The following is a 27,498-nucleotide window of genomic DNA, read 5'->3' as shown; positions in this document are numbered from 1 at the left end:
AGGCTGCGTGTTCAGGAAGATGGTGAAGTTATGATCATGTTTCTGTTTGTTTGTGTGTATGTGTTTGTGTAGGTAAAAAGAGTCCTTCCTTTGTGCCCCTGTCCCTCCATGACATTGAGCTGATTAGGAGTCAGGGGTCAGGGGTCGTAGCTGAGTGTAGGGGCCGAGCACTGCAGGGGTGCGGTTACTGAAATAAAAGCAACACTAAAGGTGAGGTTGTCCTGGATGCGGAGCCCAGCATTCACCCTCCTCCTGCTCTCCTAACGGCCCTAACGGCCCACAGAGCAGGGCTCAGGGTGCTGAACAGGACCCCGTGTTTGTTTAGGAGATAGAGCCTAATCGTATTGGCTGACCCTTCCTCTCTGGCTGCCTCACAAAGACAACCTCTCAGAGGGGAGATTCCCTCTGAAGCAGGTCCGCTTCACGGAGCCTCTGCTAACAGCAGCGGACTGCAGGTCGTCCTATCTCCACTGTCATCTTCCCCAGAGTTATCACCCTGTCCCACGTCATTGCTCTGAGAGAGGATCTGATTGGCTCTCGTGTTGATGGTTCTTCTGTTGATGTTTCAGGACCCCCGAGCCGGGAAGGGAAGCGATCTGCTTGAAGCTCCGCTTTCTCAGATGTCTGTCCTAGTCCTCTTAGAGTGTGGAGAAAATAAGAATTAGACACACGTAAAGCGTGGAAATCCAGTGTGTGAAATTGAATCTCAATGTATATATGTGTTAATCAGGCAAGCATGTGAAATAACATGTAAGATCCATAGAATGGAATCCTGTTTCACAGCAAAAACATTTGATAAGTTTAGCTTTTAGACCCATACATCTGATGTATTTGGATGTTTTTTTTACATTCTTGAATTGTAGCCACACGGACAAGAAAACACAGTACTTTATTTTTAGAATAAAACCTTGAAAGAGGCGACTTGAAACTTTTCAGCAATAGTTCACACCATGTCCTTGACTTTGTTATACAGTGTAAGAAGTAAAAACACAACTAATTCTACATGTGTTATTACAGAAGTGTGGAAAAGAGGAACATAAATAAGTCTTTCCCCGAAAGAAACATTTGACAAAGCTTAAAGACTTAAGACAGACAAGTTTAGAGTTGCCCACAGGCTTATCAGTTATCTATGTTTAGGATTTCTGTCGCGAGTGCAGACAATACGTCATGAAGCTCTGAACTAACAACAGGTCTGGCTAGACCTCTTGGGCCCACGAGAGCTATACTTCAACCCCTCATACCCCTTCAGAGCAACCTAAACACCCAGAGTGCAGGTCCTGATGACTTCATGAAGGAAAGCACATTGTGTGGCGGCTAAGGGCAGAGGATGACTCAGGGAGGGCAGGATCGCGTTTCTCTAAAAGACTCCAGTGTTGTCCTAACTCCTGATTTCCTAAGGGTCCACATCTCTCTGTTCTGTGGGGGTTTGCAGAAATAATCTGCCTAGGCCCCGCCCCCCTGCCTCTGATTGGCTCAGTCGCTCCCAGCATGTGTCCTCCCAGAGCAGGACTTCTTCACTTGACTGTGGACTTTGCTGTGAGCAGGATCTGGAGGCTAGAGCAGCAGTGGAGAGAGAGCAACGCTGGGATGTGAGGTAGAGAGAGAGAGAGAGACGCTTTAGCTGTTTGTTCTAGATGGACTATTCTGTCATTATCTTCTGACTCAGCTGTGGAGCAGGAGGTTGTTAAAGAAGAGCTCTTTATTCAACATCATTCTGGTTTAAGAGTTGTTCAAAAGGATCATATTGTTTCGTTGACCATTTTTTTCACGTTATTTTACTTTTTTTCTCTTTTAAGGGTTTTGTTTTTACTGAAACTAGATATAAATGTTCTGTGAGAAAAATCTGATATCTGGTGCTAGTTAATGCTTAGCAGATTTTTGGGCTGATTGAGACGTATTTCTAAAGTTAATAAATTAGAGCTGCTACACCTCACATTCAGAACTGGTTAACAGTAAACATTTACAGATAGATATTATGTCCATTTAGGACCTAGTCTGATCAGAGAAATTGTAAACAGTCATGCTGCTGCCACTGCTGCTGGTTCTGAGCCTCGGTCCTGAGGCGCAGTGCTCGGACCCTGGGCCCCTGACCATCCTGTACCGGGTGTGGGAGGAGCAGGCTGCTGGGACCAGGGTCGGCCGGCTTGTGGACGACCTGCGTCAGAGAGGAGAGACGGGGCCTCTGGAGGGTTTCCAGGTGGCCGAGTACGGGCAGGCTTTGCCCTTTTCCATCGCGTCACGAGACGGAACCGTGTCCACCCTCAACCCTCTGGACCGGGAAGAGCTGTGCCGGGGGGCGGACCTGTGTGAGCTGGCCTTCAGCGTGCTCTACAGGAAGGGAGGCTCCTTTCACTTCCTGAGGGTGAGGGTGGAGGTGATGGACCTGAATGACCACAGCCCCACCTTCCCCAGCAGGAACCAGGACGTGGAGATATCTGAGACGGCCTCGCTGAGGATGCGGATCCCCCTGGACCGTGCAGTCGACCCCGATGCCGGCCCCAACGGCCTGCAGACCTACTCGCTGGCCATCAACCAGCACTTTGCCCTGGATGTGAGCACGGCACCGGGTGGGAGCAAGCGGGCAGAGCTGGTGGTGATCAAGGAGCTGGACCGGGAAGTCCAGCCCTCCTTCGAGCTGACTCTCACAGCCTGGGACAAGGGGAACCCGCCCCGCTCTGGTAGCACTCTGGTCCGTGTCAACATCTTGGACTCCAACGACAACAGCCCCACATTCGAGGACAGCACCCCGACTGTGGAGCTGGCGGAGGACACGGCCCGGGGCACCGTGGTCATCAACCTGAAGGCCACTGATCCGGACCAGGGAGCCAACGGGGAGGTAGAGTACTCCCTGAGTAAACACGCTCCTCCGGATGTGCAGAGGCTGTTTGGGGTGCACCCCCAGACGGGCGCGGTGACCCTCCAGGGCCCCCTGGACTATGAGGCCAAGCACTCCTACGAGGTGGACCTCCAGGCCCGTGACCTGGGCCCCAACGCCATCCCTTCCCACTGCAAACTCCACGTCAAGCTGCGGGACATCAATGACAACGCCCCGAGGATCCACGTCACCTGGACGCAGCCCGACTCCCCGGTGGCCACCGTGTCAGAGAGCGCGCCCATGGACACCTTCCTGGCGCTGGTGATGGTTTCGGACGCCGATTCCGGTGACAACGGAAAGGTGCGTGCCAAGATCCAGCCCGGTTCCGGTCCGTTCCGCCTCAAGAAGAGCCACGGTTACTACACCATCGTGACCAACGGCACCCTGGACCGGGAGATGGTGACGGAGTACAACGTCACCCTGATCGCCCAGGACCACGGAGACCCCCCTCTCTCCTGCGTCCGACACCTGGCCGTGCACGTGCTGGACGAGAACGACAACGCGCCCGTGTTCTCCAGGTCGCACTACCGCTCGTCCATCCAGGAGAACAACGCCCCCGGCCTGCCCGTGCTCAGAGTGGAAGCTCACGACGTGGACCTGGAGCTGAGCGGGAGGGTGTCCTACTCCATCCAGGAATCCAACGAACTGGGGACGCCGACGGCCTCTTTCTCCATCCACCCCACCAGTGGAATCGTCAGTGTCCAACAGTCCTTGGATTACGAGCTTTCCCGTTCCTATTCCTTTGTTGTGGAGGCCGCAGACCAGGGACATCCCCCTCTCAGCAGCTCGGCCACGGTTCTGATCGACATCCAGGATCTCAACGACAACCCTCCTGTCATCAGTGAGCCAGCGCTGAAGAGGGGCGTCTGCTCTGTCAGTGTCCCCGTCAACGCCGACAAGGGGGAGATCGTCACTGAACTGGGAACCAGTATGGAGGACGGTTCTACGGATTCTCCGTTCGGCCACTCGTTCACAGATGGACATAAAGGATTCCTGGCCACCACCATTAAAGCCAGTGACCCTGACTCTGGACTGAACGGGAAACTCACCTACCTGATCACAGATGGGAACCCGACCGGCCTGTTCAGGCTGGACGACAGCACGGGACAGCTGTACGTCAACACCTCCAACGCCACGGAGCTCATCGGCAAGACCTTCAAGGTGGAGATCTCAGTGTCCGACAAGGGCACTCCCAGCCTGGCCACCAGAGCGAGGCTGGAGGTCACCTTCATCAACCTCAAGGACCATCTCAAGAACTCGTCTCCCGGCAACCGCGGCCAGCTCAGCTTCACCATGATGCTGGCCATCTGCCTAGGTGCCACCTGCCTCCTGCTGCTCCTGGCCGTAGCCCTGGTAACCACCTTCTGCCGCCCGGAGAAACGAGACAACCGGGCGTACAACTGCCGACAGGCCGAGTCCACCTACACCCGCCACCCTCGCCGACCGCAGAAGCACATCCTGAAGGCCGACATCCAGCTGGTGCCCGTCCTAAGGGGGAGAAGAGAGGAGCCTTCAGAGGATGAGGGTGGGGCCCAGGCGCTGCTCCCGGTGGTGTCTGCCCACCAGCCCACCGAGAGGCAGCTCCCCCGGGCCTCATCCCCCCAGACGCCCCTGCCCCACCCGGACGGAGGGGCCACGCTCCCCATCTCCCACTCCAGGACGCTACGCAAGCCCGGGAGCTTGGACCTGGACGGTTCTCTCCCCCGGACCCCGGCCACGCCCTACCGGACCCTGCGGACGGCCAGGAATCCCTCGTCGTCGTCTTCCATGTCTCACGCCAGCACCTTGAAGAGGAGGGGACCCTGCGAGGCCCAGGGCAGGGCTGGAGGGGAGGAGGGGGAGCCAGCGACCCAGGCCACGCTCAGGAGGCCGAGGAACGGCGAAATCCGAGGGAGGAGCGAGGCGGTGGACCACCAGCAGATGCTGAGCAACCTGGTCCGGCTGTCCATGGCTGCCTTTGGAGAAAACGGCATTGAGCTTTCTTCTGCTTCCCCTGAAGTACAGGTACGACACAATCGTGATTTGGAGAGAAATGTCAATTAAATTCAGTATATTCAATGTGCTGAATGTTCTATTTAAACTTTTTTTTGTAATAACTTTCAAATTAATTAATTGATCATCAATAATCTCGAGGATAGCGTTTTTTTCCATAACCGGTGAAATTTCCCTCTTTCTAGACTTTCTTTTCTCTTTCCTATGCCCTCATGTGTTTTTACTTAAACACAAACATTTACCTCCAGGTATGTTGATGTAAATCTAAAATGAAGTTCCTGAAAGCAGATCTTTACCACCTAGTTTTCCCTAAAGGATGATCTGTTATTCTGGCCTGGTGTTTAACTTCCATAGTTACCCTGGAGGGACAGCTGACATCCCGAGCCTGGAGTTGATTCAGGTGCTCGTGTGTCAGAAGCTGTAATCCTGCTCCCATGCCCCCGAGTCATCACACAGATCCCTTTCTCTCTATATCACATGACAGATTCATGTAGAATGAGGGAAAATGCAGAGATTCTCTGAGGGGGTAACCCCAGCCAGGGAAGCTGTGATGTGTCTGTAGAGTGATATGTCTGTAGTGCAAAGCAACACTGTTCTGACACGTATGGACTGCGAGTCCACAGTTGCCAGTGGCCTAGATTGCTATTCCTGAGCTCACTGTGGGTGAAAGAAAACAGCAACTGTGTATCTCTGGTTTTGCATGTCTGAGAGTGCTGTGCTGGTCGACACCCTCCGGACAAAGAGCCTGGATCGGTCTGAAGCCTCACATGAATCCCTCGAAGAGCAGGAAGAGAGCGAGTCTTAACCCAACTCACCTCTCCCTTCCTCCCCCACACTCACAATCCCTCCCCCACACTCACCCCCCCTTCCCCACACTCACCCCTCCCTCCCCCACTCACCCCTCCCTTCCTCGCCCACACTCACCCTCCCTTCCCCCCCCACACTCACCCCTCCCCAACACTCACCCCTTCTCCCCATTACTTACCCCATCTCCCTCCCCAACACCCACCCCTGGTCCCAGTTGGTCGCTTGGCCCCTGAGGCCTCTCCCCTGAGGTCCTGGAGGAAGGGGCTGTCTGCCTGGGGGGGGTTTCCCTCTCTGCCTGTCCACATTTCAGAGGTTCATCCTGGAAGGAAGCAGGTCAGAGAAGAATAGCCCTATGCGTAGAAGAACCTTCCTGTCCACACACACCACCTCTCCACTTCTGCACACACACAACCCCACACACACGCACCCACACTCTCTCTCTCTCTCTCTCTCTCTCTCTCTCTCTCTCTCTCTCTCTCTCTCTCTCTCTCTCTCTCTCTCTCTCTCTCTCTCTCTCTCTCTCTCTCTCATGCACACAGACACACAGAAACACACATCTCACCAAGCCAGTGTTTCCTCTCTCTGTCATAGCCAACATCCGCTCCCAGAACCAGAGCGTCAGCAGAAACCGCTCTGCTAGGTCGTCCCAGGGCTGAGGGGGCAGCACTGAGACAGACAGGTTGAAGAGGTTCCCATAAATCACCAGTGTTTTCTCTCCGCTGTTATGGCACTCCCATCCACTACCTGTCTCTGCTTTTTCACGTTGTGTTTTGAATGATCCCTGCTGACCTGAAGGTTTCTCACAAAGTCTCTGTTCTAACCAGTTGTTTGTCTTGTACCCATGATGACCAAAACTCCCGGTCTTGCCCCAGGTTGTTATGTTTGGGATTCAGTTCTGGTTAGCTTTGTGTCTCTGTGTCTGTGTCTGAGGCTAGGGACATGGTCTGCTCACAGCTGTTATTATACTGCTGTCTGGGTCTAACTCTTCCTCCTCCTCCTCCTCCAGCAGGTCTCCCAGCTCCTCTCCCTCCTTCATCAGGGGCAGCTGCATCCAAGACCCAACTTCCGCGGTAACAAGTATTCCCATCGAGCTGGCAGGTGAGCGTCATCCCTCCTCCCTCTCTTCCCCCCATCCTCCATTCTTCTCTTTCTCCTCGTCCTTCTTCTCCTATCTCTTCTCCTCCCTCTTCTCCCTTTCCTCCCCTCTTCTCCATCTCCCCCACTCTTCTCCTCACCCTTTCTTTCTTTTGGAAAAAAAAAAGATACAGATATTTGTTTATACACAAATATTTGTACTTTCTACTTCTTACATTTCAAAGCCAAGCTCCTTACTTTAGTTTTAATCTGTATTTGGGGGCATGATCACTATCATTTATTGTCAAGTTTTGGAAAGTTTAAAACATATTTTACAAAAAGTTTGGATGAAACAAAGAAACGTTTTGTATTGTGAAAAAAAGGTTTGGAAAAAACAAGTTGGGATAAAACAAAATACTTTTTGTCCCAAAAGGGTTTGGGAAAAAAATATGTAAAAAAACTTAAACAACTTTAAACAGAAAAGTACAAATCTGTATTTGGTGGCATGATAAATATTATTTCTTGTCATTGCGTGCCTTTTTTCATTTCCTGGCTATCACGCACAACAAACGCAAGCTACTATGCAAAGCTACCATGGAGCAAGGTAAAGGGTAACAAGAAAAATATTGGCAAAAAAAGTTAAAAAAAATAAAACATGGCTTAAAACTAAAACCTTTTTTGTGTTGTGAGCACAAATACGTTTTGAAAAAAAAGTTTTGAAATGTGGAAAAAAATCTCTGCTCTACTCTGCCATACTCTGTGTCAGGCTTCTCTATTTACCAGAGATTTTTTTTACAGGAGTATCCGTACTTCTACTTGAGGGAAGGATGTGTGTACATTTGCCTCTGTGACATTGTTTGTAAAAAGGGCTATTCATGACAAACTGGATTAGATTTGTTCATCTCCCCTTTAGTCCTCAGTCTGGCTGTTTCAGGAAGTGTGTGTCAGACCATTGAGATGCCAGTCAGCCAGGGGGCAAGTTAGAGCAGCACTCAGGCCCCACCAAAGAGCCCTGATTCACCTCTGTCCAGCAGGAACAAGCCCGCCTGGAGACCACAGTGTTGTCACACAGATGACATAAGCTTTCGTGTCAGATGAAGAAACTTTCCTCACAGGATTCTGAACCCAGTTGACAAACGTGATGAGTCATTTCTTTCTACCTGGGTGTCTGTGTTAGGTGTAATGTCTGACTCCCTTGGTCGTCGAGTGCCTCTGTGTTTGCCTGCTGGGTGTGCGGTGGTCTTTATCTCCTTCAGAGTGACTCCTCCTGTCAGAGATCAGGTGCCAGACTCTGAATCAGAGGAACGGGATGTCGCTCTTTCACCCTGATTCCAACTTTCATGACATTTTATCATTAAACTGTGAAAGCCTCTGGAGTATCAGTCTGGGAACCAAGATCAGAATCGCTAGAGAGGTCTTACACTGGCTCGGTGTTGCCAAGCACTTCGAAATACCACACGGTATTACCTTTCACAGAATGTTAGAGAGAACAGCTATCAGTGTCAGCAGCACAGACACACTGCTCTTCTCTTTCCTTCCTCCTCCTTTCTTTCCTCTCCTCCTTTCTCATTCGCTTTCCTCTTTTTCTTGTCTCCATACAAACACCGCACACAAAATGTGCTCCTCTCTGACTGTGACCTACATCCTCTGCCCCCCTGCAGGTCTGGTGCCCAGGACACAGACTGGCACAGCACCAAGGACAGCGGGCATGGAGAGAGCGAGGCCGGGGATATGGACTGGGAACCAGACCGAGAATCCCCCCTTGACCCCCTGCTGGGAGAGGGCCTCAATAGCCTGCTGAACACCGGTAAGGACGGACAACGTCCGTATGTGTGTCTAGTACAGGCAGTTCACTCCAGAATTATTGGCACACTTTGGTAAAGATGTGTAAAAAGGGTTATACAATGTTTTTGGTAATTGTGTTCACTGTCACACTGAAAGAAGTTAGTTTTTGTTTTACATACATAAACATAAACACAGAAGATGAAATACCATCAGTATCCTCAGAACATCCCTCTCTCTCTGTGAGGCCGTCTCCTTCAATCACAGCATGATATTTGAAACGGGCATTCCCTCAGTCTTAAAGATAGACATTAATATATACATTCAGCCACCCTAGGTAGCTGGATGTGGCTCAGCTTGCACAGAGTAAACACAGATTTCCTTCCGTGTTTTGTCCTCCCAGAGTCACGCTCTGACCACGGCCTGTCTTTATCCTCCTGAATCAAAGGAAACACTTTTTTCTCTCCTCAATAATCAGACCACCTCAGGCTTTTAATACGGTGATTTGTACAACTTTTTGATTTCTGTAACTCTGTTGATTTAGTCTACTAGTCAAATTACATCGACAAAAAATTTGCTCTGTGTGTGTGCGTGCAGTGTTGCGCTTGAGTCACCTCTGCCCTGGGCCTCCGTTCGCAAGGTAGCTGGCTAGTCTGGCACTTGTGTGTGTGAGAAGATCACGGTCTTTGAGGTTTCTTGCTTTGTGAAAGCCGCCCGTTCCCATGGCAACACATTTTTGCCTTTACCAAGGAGACCTTTTAGTGTTTAGTGTTTTTACACACACACACACACAGGCATATACATACACACACTCGCGTTACACAAACACACACTCTTCTCTCAACACTGAGGCTGTGGTTTCCACAGCTGTGAACAGATAGCTCTGCTCTGATTCTCATATCATGTTTCACTTCTGTCTCTCTTCTTGCTAGACACTGTGTCAACGTAGGTGTGTGTGTGTGTGTGTGTGTGTCGTTCAGTGTGAGAACTCTTCAACACCCCTTCGTCAGTCTCAGTTTCACCTCTCACTGTTCTCCTCTTTGAAATCAACTTTCCTTTGTTTGGCCTCCATATTCCAGAACCGTAAATCTTACAGCAGACGGGTGATAGATAACATTTTACTGTCCAACCCTAGTTGTTGTATCATTAACCAAAAGTCTTATTTTCCCCCAGATGAGTTTACAGATTTTGTTTTGAGAACCCATACATAACCAGTAATGTCTGTGTCAGTGATCATGGTTGTTATAAGAAGCATGCCCATACATAACCAGTAATGTCTGTGTTGGTGATCATGGTTGCTATAAGAAGCATGCTCTGATTTTGTGACTTGGTTGAAGGAAGATCTGACACTTGGAATCAAGCTTTTACAGTAACTACAGCACTTCATGTGGGTGTCTGGATGTGGTTCTGGTCAACCTACCACGTAATGGGACTTCACCACATCAAACATGTTTCTAGTGTGTGTGTGTGTGTGTGTGTTTGTGTGTGTGGTTCTGTCTGTGTGTCTATGTTCGGTGTGTATGTTTGTGTGTGTGTGTGTGTGTGTGTTAAGCAGGTCTCCTCTGGTTCCAATAAGAAGTTAATTGTTTTCTAAAGGATTTAGGGTCTCCCTGTTGGTAGGCCAGGTCTAATGAAGTCTTAGACAGGCAGAGTCATGGATCAGGAGAGATGAAGAGATAGAGAGTGTGGAGGAGGAGGGGTGGAGGAGGAGGAGGGGTGGAGGAGGTGGGGGGTAGCAAACAGTAGAATAGTTAAAGATTAGTAAGAGATGGAGAGATAGAGGGAGAGTGTCAGAAAGAGAATGTGAGGATATCTACAGAACAGCTGCTGCAAAATAACAAGATAAGGAGCCAAGATGGAATTTTCCAACCTGATGTGTTTTAGCCCAGACAGTTAGCTAGTAAAGCTAGCGAGGCGTCTCTCTTGCTGTCTACAGTAATGTGTTAGTTCAGACTACTAGCTAGTGAGGCCTCTCTCTTGCTGTCTACAGTAATGTGTTAGTCCAGACTACTAGCTAGTGAGGCCTCTCTCTTGCTGTCTACAGTAATGTGTTAGTCCAGACTACTAGCTAGTGAGGCCTCTCTCTTGCTGTCTACAGTAATGTGTTAGTCCAGACTACTAGCTAGTGAGGCCTCTCTCTTGCTGTCTACAGTAATGTGTTAGTCCAGACTACTAGCTAGTGAGGCCTCTCTCTTGCTGTCTACAGTAATGTGTTAGTCCAGACTACTAGCTAGTGAGGCCTCTCTTGCTGTCTACAGTAATGTGTTAGTCCAGACTACTAGCTAGTGAGGCCTCTCTCTTGCTGTCTACAGTAATGTGTTAGTCCAGACTACTAGCTAGTGAGGCCTCTCTCTTGCTGTCTACAGTAATGTGTTAGTCCAGACTACTAGCTAGTGAGGCCTCTCTCTTGCTGTCTACAGTAATGTGTTAGTCCAGACTACTAGCTAGTGAGGCCTCTCTCTTGCTGTCTACAGTAATGTGTTAGTCCAGACTACTAGCTAGTGAGGCGGTCTTGTGTCTGATGTGGGCAGGGGAGGGTTCGTTTGATCACTGACTCTTCTGACTCTGAGCCAAGCAGAGGCAGTAGAGCATGCAGACCCAGCTCCCTGCCTTCATCTGGGAGCAGCTCAGAGTGTGACTGAGAACACCAGCCCTGTCAGGTAGACTCTCTCCACGGGCCGTCACAGGTGACTACATGAAAGAGACTTTACAGAGTCAGTGCTGTTTCCTTTGATGACTCCTGTGCGGTTAAACAATTTGAGCAAAAAACAAAAAGCTAAGAAAAACCACTCTTCATTCACTCTCTTTCAAAAACCAGTGTTTTAAAGACGCTTTGAACGTTCCAAACAAACACTGCTGATTATAACCATCGCTGAAAGGATCTGGTGAAATGTGTTGCTGCTGGAGGGTAAGTGGGGATCAGGGTAGGATGGTCTGCACACTGTAGCAGAAACACCGCAGGATAAAGACCTGTTTATCTTACAGAGAGACGTTTAACTTCTTGGGCTGTCAGTGTCACGAAGTTGTGTGCGTGTTAGTTTGTGAGTGTGCGTGTGTGTGTGTGTGTGTGTGTGTGTGTGTGTGAGTGTATGTGAATGTGTGTGTGTGTTTCAAGCTTTCAGAGATCTGGTTGTGATTAGATGAAAGAGACCACAGGAAAAGCAAGGCTCGGCTCGGTTCTTTTTAGGCAACGAGCCTGATTAGATTAAACCAAGGAGAATCTAGTTAAGGTGAGAGGGGTTGAAACAAAGAGGAAGTCTTTCAATAACCTGCTACAGTTCTGCGTAAAGTCACTGTCAACAGCTGGCCTTGGCTGGGCTCACAGGACTTCATTCAATCATCAATGTAAACCTTTATTAATTTATTCCCAGGGTCATCACCCTCAGAAAATGATCCTTCATTCCATTCAGTTAGTTTCTTTCCAATCAGTCAACAGTCATCCTTTCTCTCTTTTCTTCCTGTTCTGTAAATGTCTGTAGATTTAATAAAGACAGGAATTTTAACACAATTTAAGCTGAGAGGATGTGAAACATGAAAGACAATGTAATGGTTCAAACCTCCAAACTGACTTTTGGCTAAACGTCGCCCACAGACATTCAGCCACACCCCTCTCACACACCTATAGAGAAAGTCTGGAATGCTGAACACGGGTTAGTTAGTGGGGTATGTGTGGGGTATGTCGGCAGTTTGAAGTGTGTACGTGCTCGTTTTAGACCAACCACTTCCCCAGGAGACACAGGACAGCAGGAAGTGCCTGTTCACAACAGGAAGATCAATATACTCATTCTGAGATTTCTTCCATCCTGTTGTCACCCCACATCCAGCAATTTTCTGAGTGAAATGTTCAGTGAGATTGGGCCTCTGGCTCCATAAGCTCCTTTTTATTAAGTTTGCTTGGGTCTTGGTTGTTCTTGTTGACATGCCAGATAATCGTTGCACCCCTACCTCAGATTTCATTTGGGTTCTCAGTTTGAGGACTTCCAGTTTCATAAGTAAACGAAAGAGAAACACAAACCTATATCCATCACACAGCTACAGTCCTGGAGTTTTTGTTTAGTTTTGTTCTGTGGCTCTGCATTCTCCTCACTCTCTCTCTCACTCTCTCTCCGTCTGTCCTCACTCTCTCCTTCCTCCATCAGACGACGTATTCGCCGACATAGAAGACCCCTCGTGGCTGGCCCGTCTCTCCCTCCCCCTCACGGCCGATTACCACGACAACATGTTTGTCCCCAACGGGCCACCGTCCCCCGACGACCTCTGCCCCCCCGACAGCCTCGACTCCACCTTCTCCACCTTCGGCAAGACCCCCGAGCCCTCTGGCCCCCTGGGGGGGGCCCTGCTGTCGGAGGTGAGCACGCTGTTTGAGATGCTGCTGTCCCAGAAGGCTGATGCCCAGCCCCGCCCCTCTGCTGAGATGCTCTACAGACTGTCGGCCGCCTACCGCCGCTCTCTGGGGCTGGACGGGGCCGCGCCCACCCCCAGCGGGACCCCCAGCGGGGCCCCCAGCGGTATGAGGAACTCTGGGAACCCAGAAAAGAGGCCCTCTCTTGCTCAGTGTTGAAGCCTGTGGGTTAAAGGGCTTTTTTTTGTGAGGACATTTGGAAAGACACTCTGTGGACCTTTTGTTTTGTTTTTGGTTCATGAGTATATTGTCTCTTTAAAATATACTGCAGCCTATGTTTGAGAAATTACGTCAAGCATTTTTGCCTTGTTATTGAAATGAAAAGGACTGTAAATTCACCTCTGGTTCTCTGAGCGTCTCAGTTGGGAGTTGTCTCTCTCTCTCCTTCCAAAGCTCTCCCTGTCTGGAACAGGTCAAGGCTAACGGGAGGAGAGAGGTGTTGACCTGAGCACTGCACACACTCGACAGAAAGTAACACCTCAAAGCACAGGGTGTGCAGTCGTCATGTTGCAAACCCTCATCTCTGTATCGTTCTCTGAATGTAGTGTTTCTGTGGGAGTCATAACACAGTGCTTTGTTTCTGTCTCTGACACATCCGTGAGTGTCCGGGTTCGAAAGCCCCCTGGACCGGGAGAAAGGAGGAAATGTCTTTGTGTTTCCTCAAGACTAAACACTAACGACTGGAAGGCCTGTTCCTGAGGAGGAATGTGGACATTTCTGTCACAATGGACCTCGTCTGTAGACGCTTCCGTACTGGCTCTTTAAAAACATCTCCATTATCCACTCCTGTTTGTATTTACACAAGTAAATTCCTTAGCTACTGAAAAAAACGTGTAGTGAGTAAAAATGTGTTTTTAATGTATCTTTTCGATGATTACACTACACATCAAGGATATTTGACTTTGGAATTGTGGTTAAGTTATTGATTTTATACACAAAACTGTTCAATAATATGTTGCCCAGGACAGAGACTGTAACATTTTGAGGTTGTTGTTTTGTTGTTGCCACAAATCAAACCAACAGCACCTTGTACATAATCTTTTATATTACATTTTAATAAAATAATCACAGTAGAAAATATGCATTAGTATTTACCTTAAAATGATTTTGATGACTACAAAAATTTTAACAATTGAGTCAAGACTCCTCATCAAATAATGACCAAATGATGGAATTACAAAAATCACTAAATCACAGTATTCCATGCAAATTAACAACTAACAAAATAGCCAATGTCACCATCACAAAATCGAGCACAAAATCACAATATGTCAAACCTAACACGAGACACAACCGTACTATGAACCCTCCCCTCCATCATGGTGGTCTGAGTGACAGTTCAGCTCCAGCAGGCCTGGAGCCTGGGCCCTGACAGAGCAGGCCTGGGCCCTGACAGAGCAGGTCTGGGCCCTGACAGAGCAGGCCTGGGCCCTGACAGAGCAGGCCTGGGCCCTGACAGAGCAGGCTTGGGCCCCAAGGTGCTCCAGCAGGGGGGAGAGGCTCTGGGGCCCCTGGGGGCAGCAGACCAGGAGCACGCTGCCAGCCGGGCTGAGGAGGCCCTGCCTCTCCAGGAGCAGCAGGTCAGGGAGGTACCGCTGGGGGTCGTGGTCCATCAGGATCATGTCCAGGCGGGACTTCGGCCCCAGATGAGTGCTGAGGGCTGGGATTGCCTCCGCTGAGGGCTGGTTGAGGATCTGAAACTGGAGGAGGAGAGGGAGTCCAAAGGTACTGAGGTCCATATGCCTTATTCTCTTTTTTCAAGATTTCAAGATGTTTTCTTTTATTGCACATTACAAACATGGAAAAGAAAATCCATAATTTACTTGTACAAAAGTAGGTTAATCTGTGTGTGTGTGTGTGTGTGTGTGTACCTGTGTGTGTGTGTGTACCTGTGTGTGTGTGTGTACCTGTGTGTGTGTGTGTGTACCTGGGTGTGCTTGAAGCCAGCCACCAGTATGAGTTCCTCTGCCAGGTCAGCGCTCTGAGCGTCCTGCTCCACCGTGAGCAGCCGGCCACCAGGGGGCAGCAGGCGCAGGATCCGGATGGAGGCGTAGCCACAGTGGGTCCCCAGCTCCAGCACACACCGAGGAGCAACACGCCTCACCGCCTCATCCAGCACCTCCCCTGGGAGGGAGGCGGGGTGGAGGGAAGGTGGGGTCAGGGTGGTGGTGGAGAGGAGAGAAGGAAGACAGTGAGAGGAGAAAGGAGAGAGTGAGGGTAGGAAGGACAGGAGAAAGAGAGAAGTTACTCATTTCTTTCTGGATTCACCCAGCCCAGTGTTGGAAATACAAGTAGGAGTCATGTCCTGTTACTGACCTTCCTGTGGGCAGAGGCTAAGGGAGGGGTGAGTCTCTGCATAGAGGTCAAAGGTGTCCAGGACACTGTCAGGCTTGCCGTGGGTGCAGTTGGAAAACACGAAAGCGTGTGTGCTCCTTACACATACCTGTCTCCGAGCTGACTTCAGCAACCGATGCAACACACGCCAACATAGCGCGGTCAAAGAGACCCGATAACGGGATGACGATAGTAGCACTAGCGCCGGAACTAGAGAAAGGGAGACGCACAGTGTCCACATCGGTCTGGAGAGAGACAGAGAGAGAGACAGACAGAGAGAGAGACAGAGATAGAGAGAGGACAGAGAGAGAGAGAGACAAAGATAGAGAGAGAGAGGGGACAGAGATAGAGGACAGAGAGAGAGAGAGAGGACAGAGATAGAGAGAGAGAGAGGGGACAGAGAGAGAGAGACAGAGATAGAGAGAGGACAGAGATAGAGAGAGAGAGGACAGAGATAGAGAGAGAGAGGGGACAGAGATAGAGAGAGGACAGAGATAGAGAGAGGACAGAGATAGAGAGAGGACACAACAACAGTTGCAGTATAGCGCCATCTGCGGGAAATTGAGTGTATGAACAAAAAAGGACCACATTTGCCTGTAACAGTACTATCTGTTGGCTATTAAAACGCAGACTAGTGCTGGACTAAACAGACCATAGTAGCCTACATTAACATCACCTACCGTGAGATGTGTTTGGGTCTAAAACATATACGAAGGACGATGATGGTTGTGTAGCTAGCTGGTCACTAGCTAATGACATTAACAGGTTGTGACGGCTCTGGAGAGGCAGCTAAATCTTTTTTTGCGTTTTGGACGTCCATATGGACGTCCATAGACTGACGGCGATGGCTGCTGATCTTTGCATGGATGGACGGACGGCGATGCTGTTCAGAGTGCCGTCCATAGAGGGAGCATATATTTTGGACGGCGTCATAGCCGTCCATATGGACGGCGATGCTGTTCAGAGTGCCGTCCATAGAGGGAGCAGATATTTTGGACGGCGATGGATTAGCAGGGACGTCCCTCGTGCCGTCCATAGAGGGAGCAGATATTTTGGACGGCATCATAGCCGTCCATATGGACGGCGATGCTGTTCAGAGTGCCGTCCATAGAGGGAGCATATATTTTGGACGGCGATGGATTGAATGTTTAGCAGGCTGTTGAGCTAACAGAACTGCCGAAGGCTACCATAGCATGTAGCTAGCTACATTAACTTTGGATGACTCAATCTTTTGTCAAGTTAATTTGTATGAATTGCATGTTAGTGCAATATTTACGCCTTTATTCTGTTTTTTTTACATAATCAGCAGTATGATCTCATTACAATATAGACTTGAAAAACAATATGTTATGGTTTGGGTTTGCCTATAGGCTACATTTATTTTAATTATTTCGAGAATTGTTAATAAAGACTCATTTAAAAGGTTAACATTTGGAGTGTTAGGCCCATAGGCTATTACGTTTTGCATTTGTCTCCGCTCAAAGTGGTTCGTGCGCAACATTGGAGCTACTGACTGGTGGCTCCAAATCCACCCATAAAACACTTTAAACTGACGGCTTAAAAGACCTAAAGGGCAATGTATTTCATAGGGTCATAACACAATGTTAAAATCTTAATTGAGTCTTTATTAACAATTCTCGAAATAATTAAAATATATGTAGCCTATATCTAGGCAAACCCTAACCATAACATATTGTTTTTCAAGTCTGTATTGTCATGAGATTATATTGTTGATTGGCCTACTTTTGTATGTTAAAAATAAAATAAAGGCGTAAATATATAGCCTTCACTTAAATGCAATTAATACAAAATAACGTGACAAAACTTATTGAGTCATCCACGGTTGCTGTAGCTACATTCATGGTAGCCTTTGACGGCTTTGGTTTGGCTCAACACATCGTATTGTGTTTTGCATTGGTCTCCGCTCCAAGCGAGTGTTTGTTGTTTTGCGTTTGTCTCCGTGCGCAAAGTTCGTGCGCAAGATTGGAGCTACTGACTGGTGGCTTCAAATCCACCCATAAAACACTTTAAACTGACGGTTTAAAAGACCTAAATGGCAATGTATTTCATAGGGTCATAACACAATGTTAACCTTTTAAATGAGTCTTTATTAACAATTCTCGAAATAATTAAAATAAATGTAGCCTATAGGCAAACCCAAACCATAACATATTGTTTTTCAAGTCTATATTGTCATGAGATCATACTGCTGATTATGTAAAAAAAACAGAATAAAGGCGTAAATATTGCACTAACATGCAATTCATACAAATTAACTTGACAAAAGATTGAGTCATCCAAAGTTAATGTAGCTAGCTACATGCTATGGTAGCCTTCGGCAGTTCTGTTAGCTCAACAGCCTGCTAAACATTCAATCCATCGCCGTCCAAAATATATGCTCCCTCTATGGACGGCACTCTGAACAGCATCGCCGTCCATATGGACGGCTATGATGCCGTCCAAAATATCTGCTCCCTCTATGGACGGCACGAGGGACGTCCCTGCTAATCCATCGCCGTCCAAAATATCTGCTCCCTCTATGGACGGCACGAGGGACGTCCCTGCTAATCCATCGCCGTCCAAAATATCTGCTCCCTCTATGGACGGCACGAGGGACGTCCCTGCTAATCCATCGCCGTCCAAAATATCTGCTCCCTCTATGGACGGCACGAGGGACGTCCCTGCTAATCCATCGCCGTCCAAAATATCTGCTCCCTCTATGGACGGCACTCTGAACAGCATCGCCGTCCATATGGACGGCTATGACGCCGTCCAAAATATCTGCTCCCTCTATGGACGGCACTCTGAACAGCATCGCCGTCCATATGGACGGCTATGACGCCGTCCAAAATATCTGCTCCCTCTATGGACGGCACTCTGAACAGCATCGCCGTCCGTCCATCCATGCAAAGATCAGCAGCCATCGCCGTCAGTCTATGGACGTCCATATGGACGTCCAAAACGCAAAAAAAGATTTAGCTCCTACTGCGGCTCTGTCAGAAACAAATGACACGCTCCGGTATCTTGGTTTTCCTCGGCTTGATCTACTCCTATTGTACGACTGAGTACAATAGCCTACTGGTTGTTTCTATGCAACATAGGCTATAATAATAATAATATCCATGCAATCACTGCACTTTGTCGAAAATAATTCAATAACAAGCAATTAAACTAATTTGTTAAATCCAGTAATCTAGTTTAGAATAGCAACATAGTCAAACTGTGCGGTGTACAGATTATTTCTAGTTAGCTCCGACCCACAAGCACACCTGTTTCCATGCAACCAGGAACTTGAGCGTGCACCTCCCACTTTCCCATCTGTCTTTCCGGATGATCTCCACTAAGAGGCGATAAAGGCTGAATAAACTAGAATCCTTCTCCAATATTATTGAGGCCAAAGGGAAATTGTCATGTTTTTAGCGTTAGGGCTTTTTTTGCTATTTTAATTACTCAGAAGCTGATATTTTTAACATATATTTGTTGATTAAATGGTTGAATAAATGAGAAGTTAGGCCTACTAACGACTAAATAAATATTAAGTTAGTTACACTTTTCCACACTAGATCGATTGATGCATTGGAGTTTATGGGGTGTAGACCTAACATGAAGGCTGTAAATAACCCGGAAAAAAATATTTATTTAAGTATATAATATTTCATTCAACGGGTAATCACTCCCTGACTTTCAATTGAAAAACCGCAACGCATGGCTTACATCAGACCTATTAGAATTATAATGAGCTCAGATCTAATTATTTCCTTGAAAGTCATACCTCATCTTTATAAACAGGTAGCTCAAAGTTTCCACAGAAAAGAGCATGAGAAAGTTTCCATTTCAATAGAAACCTAATATAACTGATAAAATATATGAAGAAGGCCTATTGCAAAAGTAGGCGAAGGAAAGACCAATTGATATAATGCGAGTCACGGTATCTTAACATTTTCCATGCAAGCATTTCGTTCGATATTGCGGGTCGTAGACTAGGGTCGAGATTGGGTCGCAAAGTTGAGCAAGTATGTTTTCTGTAATTCCTGATCTCCCCTCGTCCTGTTTGTCCTCGCACGCCTGTTGCGAAAGTGGGTGTGTGTCCCGAGTGGCTCGTGGAAGTGCTAGTTGCTTTCTCATTGGCTGTCTGTGGAGCAGCGCTGCTTTGTGTATTTTTAGCCATTGGTACGTTTCATCCTGAGGTGAGAGCGAGCCTGCTCGGTTCATACGGTCCCAACAGGGGGTAGACTGTCTGCAAGTGCAAGTGGAGTGTCGGGGGTTTGCGGCATAGGAGGGAGATAAGGGAGACTGCCTAAACGACGAGTCACAGGAGAAACACAGGCACAAAACGCTTAAACTAGAGTATTTTGTTCAGATTTAGCTTAGCTTTTTACTGATACCTGTGAACGAGAACGGCTTTCCAAATGGCAAGTCCTGTAGACGACATAGGACATTCTCATCAGCATCAGTCGCCCTCAGAATCGACTGCAGAGCCCGCGTTCCTGGAGGCGCAAAAATGGATTGAGGTGAGTTATTGCCGTTATCAAACTCTTTGGTCACTTGATTTATGTCTAGAAGCCGATGCCTTGTGTCATGGCGATGCTACGTTGGTTTGTTACAGCGATAGGCCTGTGTGTCCTTTATCATCCTCTGTAAACAGGTTTACAGCGATAGGCCTGTGTGTCCTTTATCATCCTCTGTAAACAGGTTTCGACGAAATTGGTTCATTTCTTTGTCACCTGTTGAAAACGTCACACAATTTCAGCCTACTTTTCTTGCAAACAGGTTGGTCTGCGGTGATGCGGGGTGCGTGCTTGGCTGAAAACAATGAATGAATCATGTGGAATGGATTTTTGCCCCATTGCGAGCTATGCGGACAATAATCGCACAAACGGGGTTTTGTGTAGAAAGAATTTGAAACATGGCATTCAGAGTTGCACTTGACTTTGACATAGGTGTAAGCCAGTGTCCAGGTCTGCACGTTGTTGTAACATTACTGTGATGACCTAGGAATGTACAAACTGACGAATGATCTTTGTGAAATTCGAGTTCCCAGGTCACATGAATTTGAACATTTTAAGATGGTGCTTTGATGTATCTTCTTTGACACACAGGCTTGTATATCTTTTACCCATCATAATGCTTTCAACACACCCGCAAATCCTCTCTCGCATCTGAATGTAATGGAAGCGCTTGAAGAAGATGTAAACATTCTGAGCAGGTTGCTGTTCTTCCGTTTCCCCTGAAGGCCTGCTCTCATTACCCAGTCCCACCTGTACCCAGTCACCTGGGGAGGGGCAGGTCACCGGCACCTGAACAAACCCTGTCACACAAAGCCCGGGTCAGTGACAGGGCGAGGGAGGCCTCCGTTACGGGAGCACTTTTCTTCACAGTCCTGTTTCTGATATTTTGGTGTGTCTCCCGAGGGCAGATTGGAACTTGTTTTTCTCTCGTTCTGTCACTGCTGCAGTGGCGTTTTATAGCTCTTCCGGAAGGTGTTTGAATTATGTGGAGCACTCAATAAACTGACAATTTAGTTATTACCTGTTTGACTGGATTGTCAAGTTTAGATTTTAAAACCACATGTATGACCTGAGCTAAACGCTTAGGGAGTCTTGACACCTGTTCTGGGAACAGTTCATTTACTGCTGCATCCCTGCTAATGACAATGTTTAGACCTTTGGAGTGTCACACAGCCCTTTGATGAGGGAGCTGAACCTCTGATCTGCTGTTTCCTGTTCATTGATCTGAGCCTTATGAAGCCAATGAGCGTGTTGGTCAGGCTTTAAACCCCTCCCCCCTCTCTTCTGATTGGCTCTGGTTTCCCCTCAGTGGGGAACTCTCACTGCCCCAGGCTTATGGGAGCAGATGAGCTTTGATTTTCAAACTTATTTCGCTTGCTCTCGCAATATTACAAAAACACAACAGGCCTATTCTGAAACATTACTAATGTTAGTATTCAGGCAACTTTGGAAAAATATGCCACCAATGTAGCCTGGAGTGTTCATTCAAATTAAATGTATTTACATGTTTTGACCTATCAATTTTTATCGCCCCACTGTTTATTGACATAAGACACTTCCTGTCTCTGTCTCTCCGCCTCCTCTGTCTGTCCGCCTCTCTCCCCTCCTCTGTCTCTCCGCCTCTCTCCCCTCCTCTGTCTCTCCGCCTCTCTCCCCTCCTCTGTCTCTCCGCCTCTCTCCCCTCCTCTGTCTCTCCGCCTCTCTCCCCTCCTCTGTCTCTCCGCCTCTCTCCCCTCCTCTGTCTCTCCGCCTCTCTCCCCTCCTCTGTCTCTCCGCCTCTCTCCCCTCCTCTGTCTCTCCGCCTCTCTCCCCTCCTCTGTCTCTCCGCCTCTCTCCCCTCCTCTGTCTCTCCGCCTCTCTCCCCTCCTCTGTCTCTCCGCCTCTCTCCCCTCCTCTGTCTCTCCGCCTCTCTCCCCTCCTCTGTGTCCGTCTGGGCATGTCGAAGGTGCCTCCAAACAGTCTTCCATTGTGGCAGGCTGAAGGGGAAAGAGTGATATGATCGTCAGTGCATGTAAATGGCTGATATCTGCCTGATGATATCACTGTGTGTAGCAGCTGATTCGACAGGCATCTTTGCTACTGTTGTCTCTGTTTGGTACTGTTGAGACTGTCAAGCTGATGTCCCATCATGCACCATCGCTGGTCCTGTTTATCCTGAAGGAGGCACATGATCACAGAGGGTCAGATACACAGGGCTGAACTTGTGTTGTCTAGCTTTCACAAGTCTGTTGAAATGTGGTTGTTATTCTATGTTGATTGGCGTATTTGTTAACAAAGCACTTCAGTTCAACTCAGGACAGCACAATTGCATCATAAACCCATAGAGCATTACATGCTCTGGTCTGAGCTGCACCGATGCGTAGCTTGGAAGAATACACAACATCCCTTTACAGTGGCATAAGAAGGCTGGGTGGGTGACAGCACTGTTCTGTTAGGACAGCCTGAGCTAGGGAGGAGAGCAAGCAGGAAGTAGGGAGAGGAAGCAGGAAGTAGGGAGAGCGGGCAGGAAGTAGGGAGAGGAAGCAGGAAGTAGGGAGAGGAAGCAGGAAGTAGGGAGAGGAAGCAGGAAGTAGGGAGAGCGGGCAGGAAGTAGGGAGAGGAAGCAGGAAGTAGGGAGAGGAAGCAGGAAGTAGGGAGAGGAAGCAGGAAGTAGGGAGAGCGGGCAGGAAGTAGGGAGAGGAAGCAGGAAGTAGGGAGAGGAAGCAGGAAGTAGGGAGAGAGGGCAGGAAGTAGGGAGATCAAGCAGGAAGTAGGGAGAGCGGGCAGGAAGTAGGGAAAGCAAGCAGGAAGTAGGGAGAGCGGGCAGGAAGTAGGGAGATCAAGCAGGAAGTAGGGAGAGCGGGCAGGAAGTAGGGAGATCAAGCAGGAAGTAGGGAGAGCGGGCAGGAAGTAGGGAGAGCAAGCAGGAATTAGGGAGAGCAAGCAGAAAGTAAGGAGAGAGCAGGCAGGAAGCAGGGAGAGAGCAGGCAGGAAGCAGGGAGAGAGCAGGCAGGAAGCAGGGAGAGAGCAGGCAGGAAGCAGGGAGAGAGCAGGCAGGAAGCAGGGAGAGAGCAGGCAGGAAGTGGGATGGAGACTTGTACGAGGAGGATCTGGAGAGGTCTGGAACCCTGCCGAAGCTCCCGAACAAGAACCTGTTGATTCAGTCACGCTGGGAACCCTCCATTCTGCCCTGCTCTCCGTTTCTCCCGCTGTCATGGCAACAGATGGATGAAAACACGGACTGGAGTGTTTAAACACCCCCCCCTTCACAATGTCCCCCTCAAGGCTTCACTGGGACTCTATTAGAAGGAACTCACGGAACCTTCCATGATGTCAGCTCCTGGCTGCTGTGCCATCTCAACATGTGGAGTGGATTAAGGTGTTTTTAACAGGGACAGGTTAACTGCCTGTCTGAGGAGGTGGAGGAGGAAGGAGGTGGAGGAGGTGTAGAGGCCGGGAAGCAGGCTAGGAGGTGAACTGGGAGCAGGCTAGGAGGTGAACTGGGAGCAGGCTAGGAGGTGAACTGGGAGCAGGCTGGGAGGTGAGGGGGGAGCAGGCTGGGAGGTGAGGGGGGGAGGAGGCTGGGAGGTGAGGGGGGGAGCAGGCTGGGAGGTGAGGGGGGGAGGAGGCTGGGAGGTGAGGGGGGAGCAGGCTGGGAGGTGAGGGGGGAGCAGGCTGGGAGGTGAGGGGGGGAGGAGGCTGGGAGGTGAGGGGGGGAGCAGGCTGGGAGGTGAGGGGGGGAGCAGGCTGGGAGGTGAGGGGGGAGCAGGCTGGGAGGTGAGGGGGGAGCAGGCTGGGAGGTGAGGGGGGGAGCAGGCTGGGAGGTGAGGGGGGAGCAGGCTGGGAGGTGAGGGGGGAGCAGGCTGGGAGGTGAGGGGGGAGCAGGCTGGGAGGTGAGGGGGGGAGCAGGCTGGGAGGTGAGGGGGGAGCAGGCTGGGAGGTGAGGGGGGAGCAGGCTGGGAGGTGAGGGGGGAGCAGGCTGGGAGGTGAGGGGGGAGCAGGCTGGGAGGTGAGGGGGGGAGCAGGCTGGGAGGTGAGGGGGGAGCAGGCTGGGAGGTGAGGGGGGAGCAGGCTGGGAGGTGAGGGGGGGAGCAGGCTGGGAGGTGAGGGGGCTGTGTGTTTCTGAACTGCTGAGGTGGATCCTCGCTGCCTTTCCTAACCAGCACTGTGTTGGACACCAGAACCAAACCAACACATAGGGTTGATGGGCATTAGTGCTGTGTTTGAATTGGTCAACAAGGCTAGTTACTGCAGTGGGTAAATAAGAAATATTCAAAGTATGTTGCAGGATGATCTGTGTTTTCTGGTGTATTTTCGAAATACACCAATTGTTTTTAGCTGTAGAAAAAAAGACCTGCCAAAGTTAATACTTGTTGGTGGTGTTGTAGCCAAACTCTTAAGGTACATTGTTTTTTTCAGAGAAAAGGAATGTTTCTTAACCTTGATCTTGAATAATTCCTTGTGTTTGCTAATTTACTTTCTTCAGGCCGGGTTATGCAACACAAAGTACTTGGAAACAGTGTACAAATCATCCTTCCAGACCCTGCTGCAGTTCGTAAGAGCCATATGTACATATTAAACTCACTGAGCCCGGAGCTGCCACACGAACAGAAACCTCTGAAAGTAAGACGCTAATTGCTAATCCTCCAGCCGTGATCTTCTTAATCGCAGAACAAGCCTTCTGTTGGATATCCTGTCAGGGCAGAGAAAAAGCCTGCGTGTTGACATGAGGTTGACATAACATCATTGAGATGATATGTTGTGTGGAGATCAGGAACAGGTTGAAGTGCAGTCTGTAGTGGGGGGATAAGGACCACTGCTGGTTTGACCTAATGGATAGAGATCTAACCCTCAACTGTCAAATCACGTCCAACACTGAGCGATCACCCTAAACTGGGGCTGGGGTATTTAATTATTTCTCGAAAACTTCAACGCTTTTAAAGAAGAGAGACAAACAGATCTGTTGTGGTGACCCCTTATTGGTCTCTCTCTCATTGTAAAACCTAAGCAGGTGAAGGAGCGGATGAGTGGAGAGGATAAGAGAAGGGGTATTCACTTAAGCCCCCCCCCCCTGGGATTGAGTCTGTGGAGAGTGGGATGGAGGGGGGGAGACAGGGCCAGATGGGTCTGAGACTTGATCAGGCAGGCTCTGCAGTACAGCTGGAGTTGAAGGGAGAGAGGGGAGATCAGAGCCCCTTTTCTGGGATTAAAACACACACAATGATTGGCATTTCACAAGGTCTGCATGTGTGTGTGTGTGTGTGTGTGTGTGTACCTACCCATGTCTGTCTTCTTACAGCTCTATCTGAGGTGGCTTCATCAGTGCCACTCCTCCCATGCATGATCCTTAAATAAAACCAGAGAAGAAGAAACCGCTTAGTTGAGAGAAAGAGGGGGTGACACAAGGATCCCACTTCCAGGTGAATGGTGGAGCCTACCTCCCACTGAGTACCAGGAGTCTGTTATTGTTTGGGCTGGGAAACATCACATGTAACGGCCCCTATTGACACACTTGTCCCTCCATCTTGATCTGGATGACTGGGGTCGAGACTCGAGTCTACTGCTCATGCGATGTGATCTACCGTTAGGCTTTGGTTTGATGTGTGGTGTTCATGGGGTGTACATGAGTGTATATACAGTGTAAAGTACACAGGAGTTCTAGTAGCCTTCTCGCTCTTGATTTCATAACCGGACTCAAATCCACTTTTTAAAGGTCTCGCTTTCTTAGAATTGACCGCATTTTAGGCAAATAGGCTGATTTGCCTGACCATAAGCACACGGCTCAGTAATTTAAGAGTGTTAATTCTGAGTTAAAGACTTAATATAACTTTTTACCTAGAGGTAGTCTAACCCTACTGCTCATCATGAGCTTGACTCTCTCTGGCTCGCTCAATCACTCAATCTTACAAGTTTCTGTGTTCAGGTTGAGTTGACCCCAACAGGAGTATGCAGTATACTGTATTACATGCTGTGTAGACTACAGTTGTAACAGGTGGTGCAGAATGTTTAATTCTAGGAAGTAGTTGTACACTTTAGACAGGTTTGTATTCATGTACAAATGGAAACCTGGCTTCAAACAGAAGGCATACCACAAGCTGCCCTGTTAATTCTCCATCTAGAAAGGAATTCTAGTTTCCTGTTCAGTGACAGAAAAACACACCCTATCCATCATCAAGCAGAACAAGAGCGGTGTACTTTGTGTCGAACAACGGGGGTCATCATCCTGGAATGCCTTCCTTTCATTCAACAACAGGAGGCCATTTTGTTTTTGTACCTTTTTTATCTTAGCCAAACAACAGCGTACTGTCGCAGCCTCTCCATAGACCAGCGACTCCTGTGCTCAAAAATAAAAACACAAATCAGCCTAGTTAAGACATGCGTGCCGAAACCGTGTTTTGGTTGGCGACAAAAGCTCCCTAATTAGTAAACCAGTAACGAAAAGGCACATCTGAGTAATCAAAAGGAGGATATGTAGGTAGAAATTTGCGTAGCGAGTGAGAGCAGAGCTTTCAGTGGGTTACAGTAGATGACTGTAATCAGGGCAGCGGGACGAACTGTCCTACTAGTTTACAGAGGGAAGGCTCTCGAGACATGGGCTCCTTCTGACTGCTGAGGGAGACAGGAACCTGTGCTGCATGTCGACAGGCTAGAGCAGTGACACACGCAGGAAGATAAGCCTGCCTGTTTTTCATACGGAGATGGGCAACATTTGAATGGAAAATTAAGTGCCTTCATCTGCCCTCTGGTTTCATTTCCCAGCTGACAAGCAAATTCCTTCATCCTGAAAGCAGTTATCGCAGATTTATAATACATGTAGGCCCACATTTGCACACGACGACTGACGGGGCATGAATGCCCCTGCTAGCAATAGAGGCTAAAGTTGTCATTGCACTGCTGCTGTTAGCATTAGAGGCTAAAGGTGCTAGCTACATGAGGCCTGCAGGCGTTTTGCTTTTATGACCTCAAGTTCAACTTGGTTGTTCTTAGTGGTTATTAGATTACTGACTTGGATAGTTTTGGGGCCAACGTCTCTTTTTATCCTTCTGAAACGGCTCCCTGTGGTTCGGTTTCTAAAACCAGTTTGATTGACATTAGTTTTCGGTTTGAACCCGCCAGGGTTATGTTGAGAAGGGAGCTCCCCTTTGGTAGAATCCCCTGGATGGTGAGACTCAAACGGGCCCAGAGACATAAATGATGACTGCTCACCATGAATGGTGCCTTTCAGAGCAGAGCTGGGCTGGTTACCATTGTGTGGGGCACTCACACACTCATATACACACACACTCTCTCACACGCACGCACGCACGCACACACTCACGATTCAATGCCTGCCCACTCACCCCAGCATTCCTCCACCCCTGAATCCACCTCGTCCCATCCCATTCACACACACACACACACACACCGCCCCCCCAGCTGGTCGCCCCCAAGCAACAATGCACCCTGTCACCAGCCCTGCAGAGTGACACAATCAGGCTTCAGCTGACAGGCATGTGCCGGGTCTTGGCTGTGCCGGGTCTTGGCTGTGCCGGGTCATGGCTGTGCCGGGTCATGGCTGCGCCGGGTCATGGCTGTGCCGGGTCATGGCTGCGCCGGGTCATGGCTGCGCCGGGTCATGGCTGCGCCGGGTCATGGCTGCGCCGGGTCATTACTGCGCCGGGTCATGGCTGTCATGGCTTACGACCACCCGACATTGCGCTGGGGCACGATGCTGCTCTCCTCTGAGATCTTTGCCGCTTGTGGCG

At 49.1% G+C, this 27,498-nt stretch overlaps 3 protein-coding genes across 5 annotated transcripts in view; 2 read left to right on the top strand and 1 right to left on the bottom strand.

The window, feature by feature from the left end:
- Window positions 1–1,328: 1,328 nt before the first annotated feature.
- On the top strand, window positions 1,329–14,014 carry pcdh12 (protocadherin 12). Of its 2 annotated transcripts, none has more exons than XM_047051665.1 (4): window positions 1,329–4,879; window positions 6,684–6,772; window positions 8,410–8,555; window positions 12,670–14,014. In XM_047051665.1, the coding sequence occupies exons 1-4, from the start codon at window positions 2,021–2,023 to the stop codon at window positions 13,089–13,091; spliced, it is 3,516 nt and encodes a 1,171-aa protein (XP_046907621.1). In that variant the 5' UTR covers window positions 1,329–2,020; the 3' UTR covers window positions 13,092–14,014. The 2 variants fall into 2 exon arrangements, with proteins under 2 accessions (XP_046907621.1, XP_046907620.1); XM_047051664.1 differs by having other exon boundaries at window positions 1,330–4,879; window positions 6,681–6,772.
- LOC124489043 (transmembrane O-methyltransferase homolog) lies at window positions 13,463–18,768 on the bottom strand. 2 transcript variants are annotated; one of them, XM_047051667.1, is made up of 5 exons: window positions 18,263–18,768; window positions 15,947–16,046; window positions 15,376–15,511; window positions 14,860–15,056; window positions 13,463–14,632 (listed from the first exon to the last, which is right to left on the bottom strand). In XM_047051667.1, the coding sequence occupies exons 3-5, from the start codon at window positions 15,419–15,421 to the stop codon at window positions 14,231–14,233; spliced, it is 645 nt and encodes a 214-aa protein (XP_046907623.1). In that variant the 5' UTR covers window positions 15,422–15,511; window positions 15,947–16,046; window positions 18,263–18,768; the 3' UTR covers window positions 13,463–14,230. The 2 variants fall into 2 exon arrangements, with proteins under 2 accessions (XP_046907623.1, XP_046907622.1); XM_047051666.1 differs by lacking the exon at window positions 18,263–18,768 and having other exon boundaries at window positions 15,249–15,511; window positions 15,947–16,040.
- Window positions 18,769–19,425: 657 nt separating this feature from the next.
- limch1b (LIM and calponin homology domains 1b) overlaps window positions 19,426–27,498 on the top strand; it is a 63,826-nt gene continuing 55,753 nt past the window's right edge. Inside the window, 1 exon segment of the mRNA XM_047051650.1 lies at window positions 19,426–19,777. Coding sequence (XP_046907606.1) covers window positions 19,676–19,777 — 102 coding nt within the window. The 5' untranslated portion in view covers window positions 19,426–19,675.

This window comes from Hypomesus transpacificus, unplaced genomic scaffold (genome assembly GCF_021917145.1).
Source record: "Hypomesus transpacificus isolate Combined female unplaced genomic scaffold, fHypTra1 scaffold_166, whole genome shotgun sequence".
Classification (NCBI taxonomy): Eukaryota; Metazoa; Chordata; class Actinopteri; order Osmeriformes; family Osmeridae; genus Hypomesus; species Hypomesus transpacificus.
Note: the sequence above shows the minus strand (reverse complement) of the source record. Positions and strands in the feature narration are given on the sequence as shown.

What these genes read in the sequence shown, in the direction of transcription:
- pcdh12 (XM_047051664.1), top strand. Translation starts at nt 2,021, where the DNA reads ATGCTGCTGCCACTGCTGCTGGTTCTGAGCCTCGGTCCTGAGGCGCAG. An exon ending in CTGCTTCCCCTGAAGTACAG is followed by an intron (nt 4,880 to 6,680) that starts GTACGACACAAT and finishes CTCCTCCTCCAG; the next exon opens with CAGGTCTCCCAGCTCCTCTC. An exon ending in TATTCCCATCGAGCTGGCAG is followed by an intron (nt 6,773 to 8,409) that starts GTGAGCGTCATC and finishes GCCCCCCTGCAG; the next exon opens with GTCTGGTGCCCAGGACACAG.
- LOC124489043 (XM_047051666.1), bottom strand. Translation starts at nt 15,507, where the DNA reads ATGTGGACACTGTGCGTCTCCCTTTCTCTAGTTCCGGCGCTAGTGCTA. An exon ending in TAGCCTCTGCCCACAGGAAG is followed by an intron (nt 15,057 to 15,248) that starts GTCAGTAACAGG and finishes CCTCCCTCCCAG; the next exon opens with GGGAGGTGCTGGATGAGGCG. An exon ending in CTGGCTTCAAGCACACCCAG is followed by an intron (nt 14,633 to 14,859) that starts GTACACACACAC and finishes CTCCTCCTCCAG; the next exon opens with TTTCAGATCCTCAACCAGCC.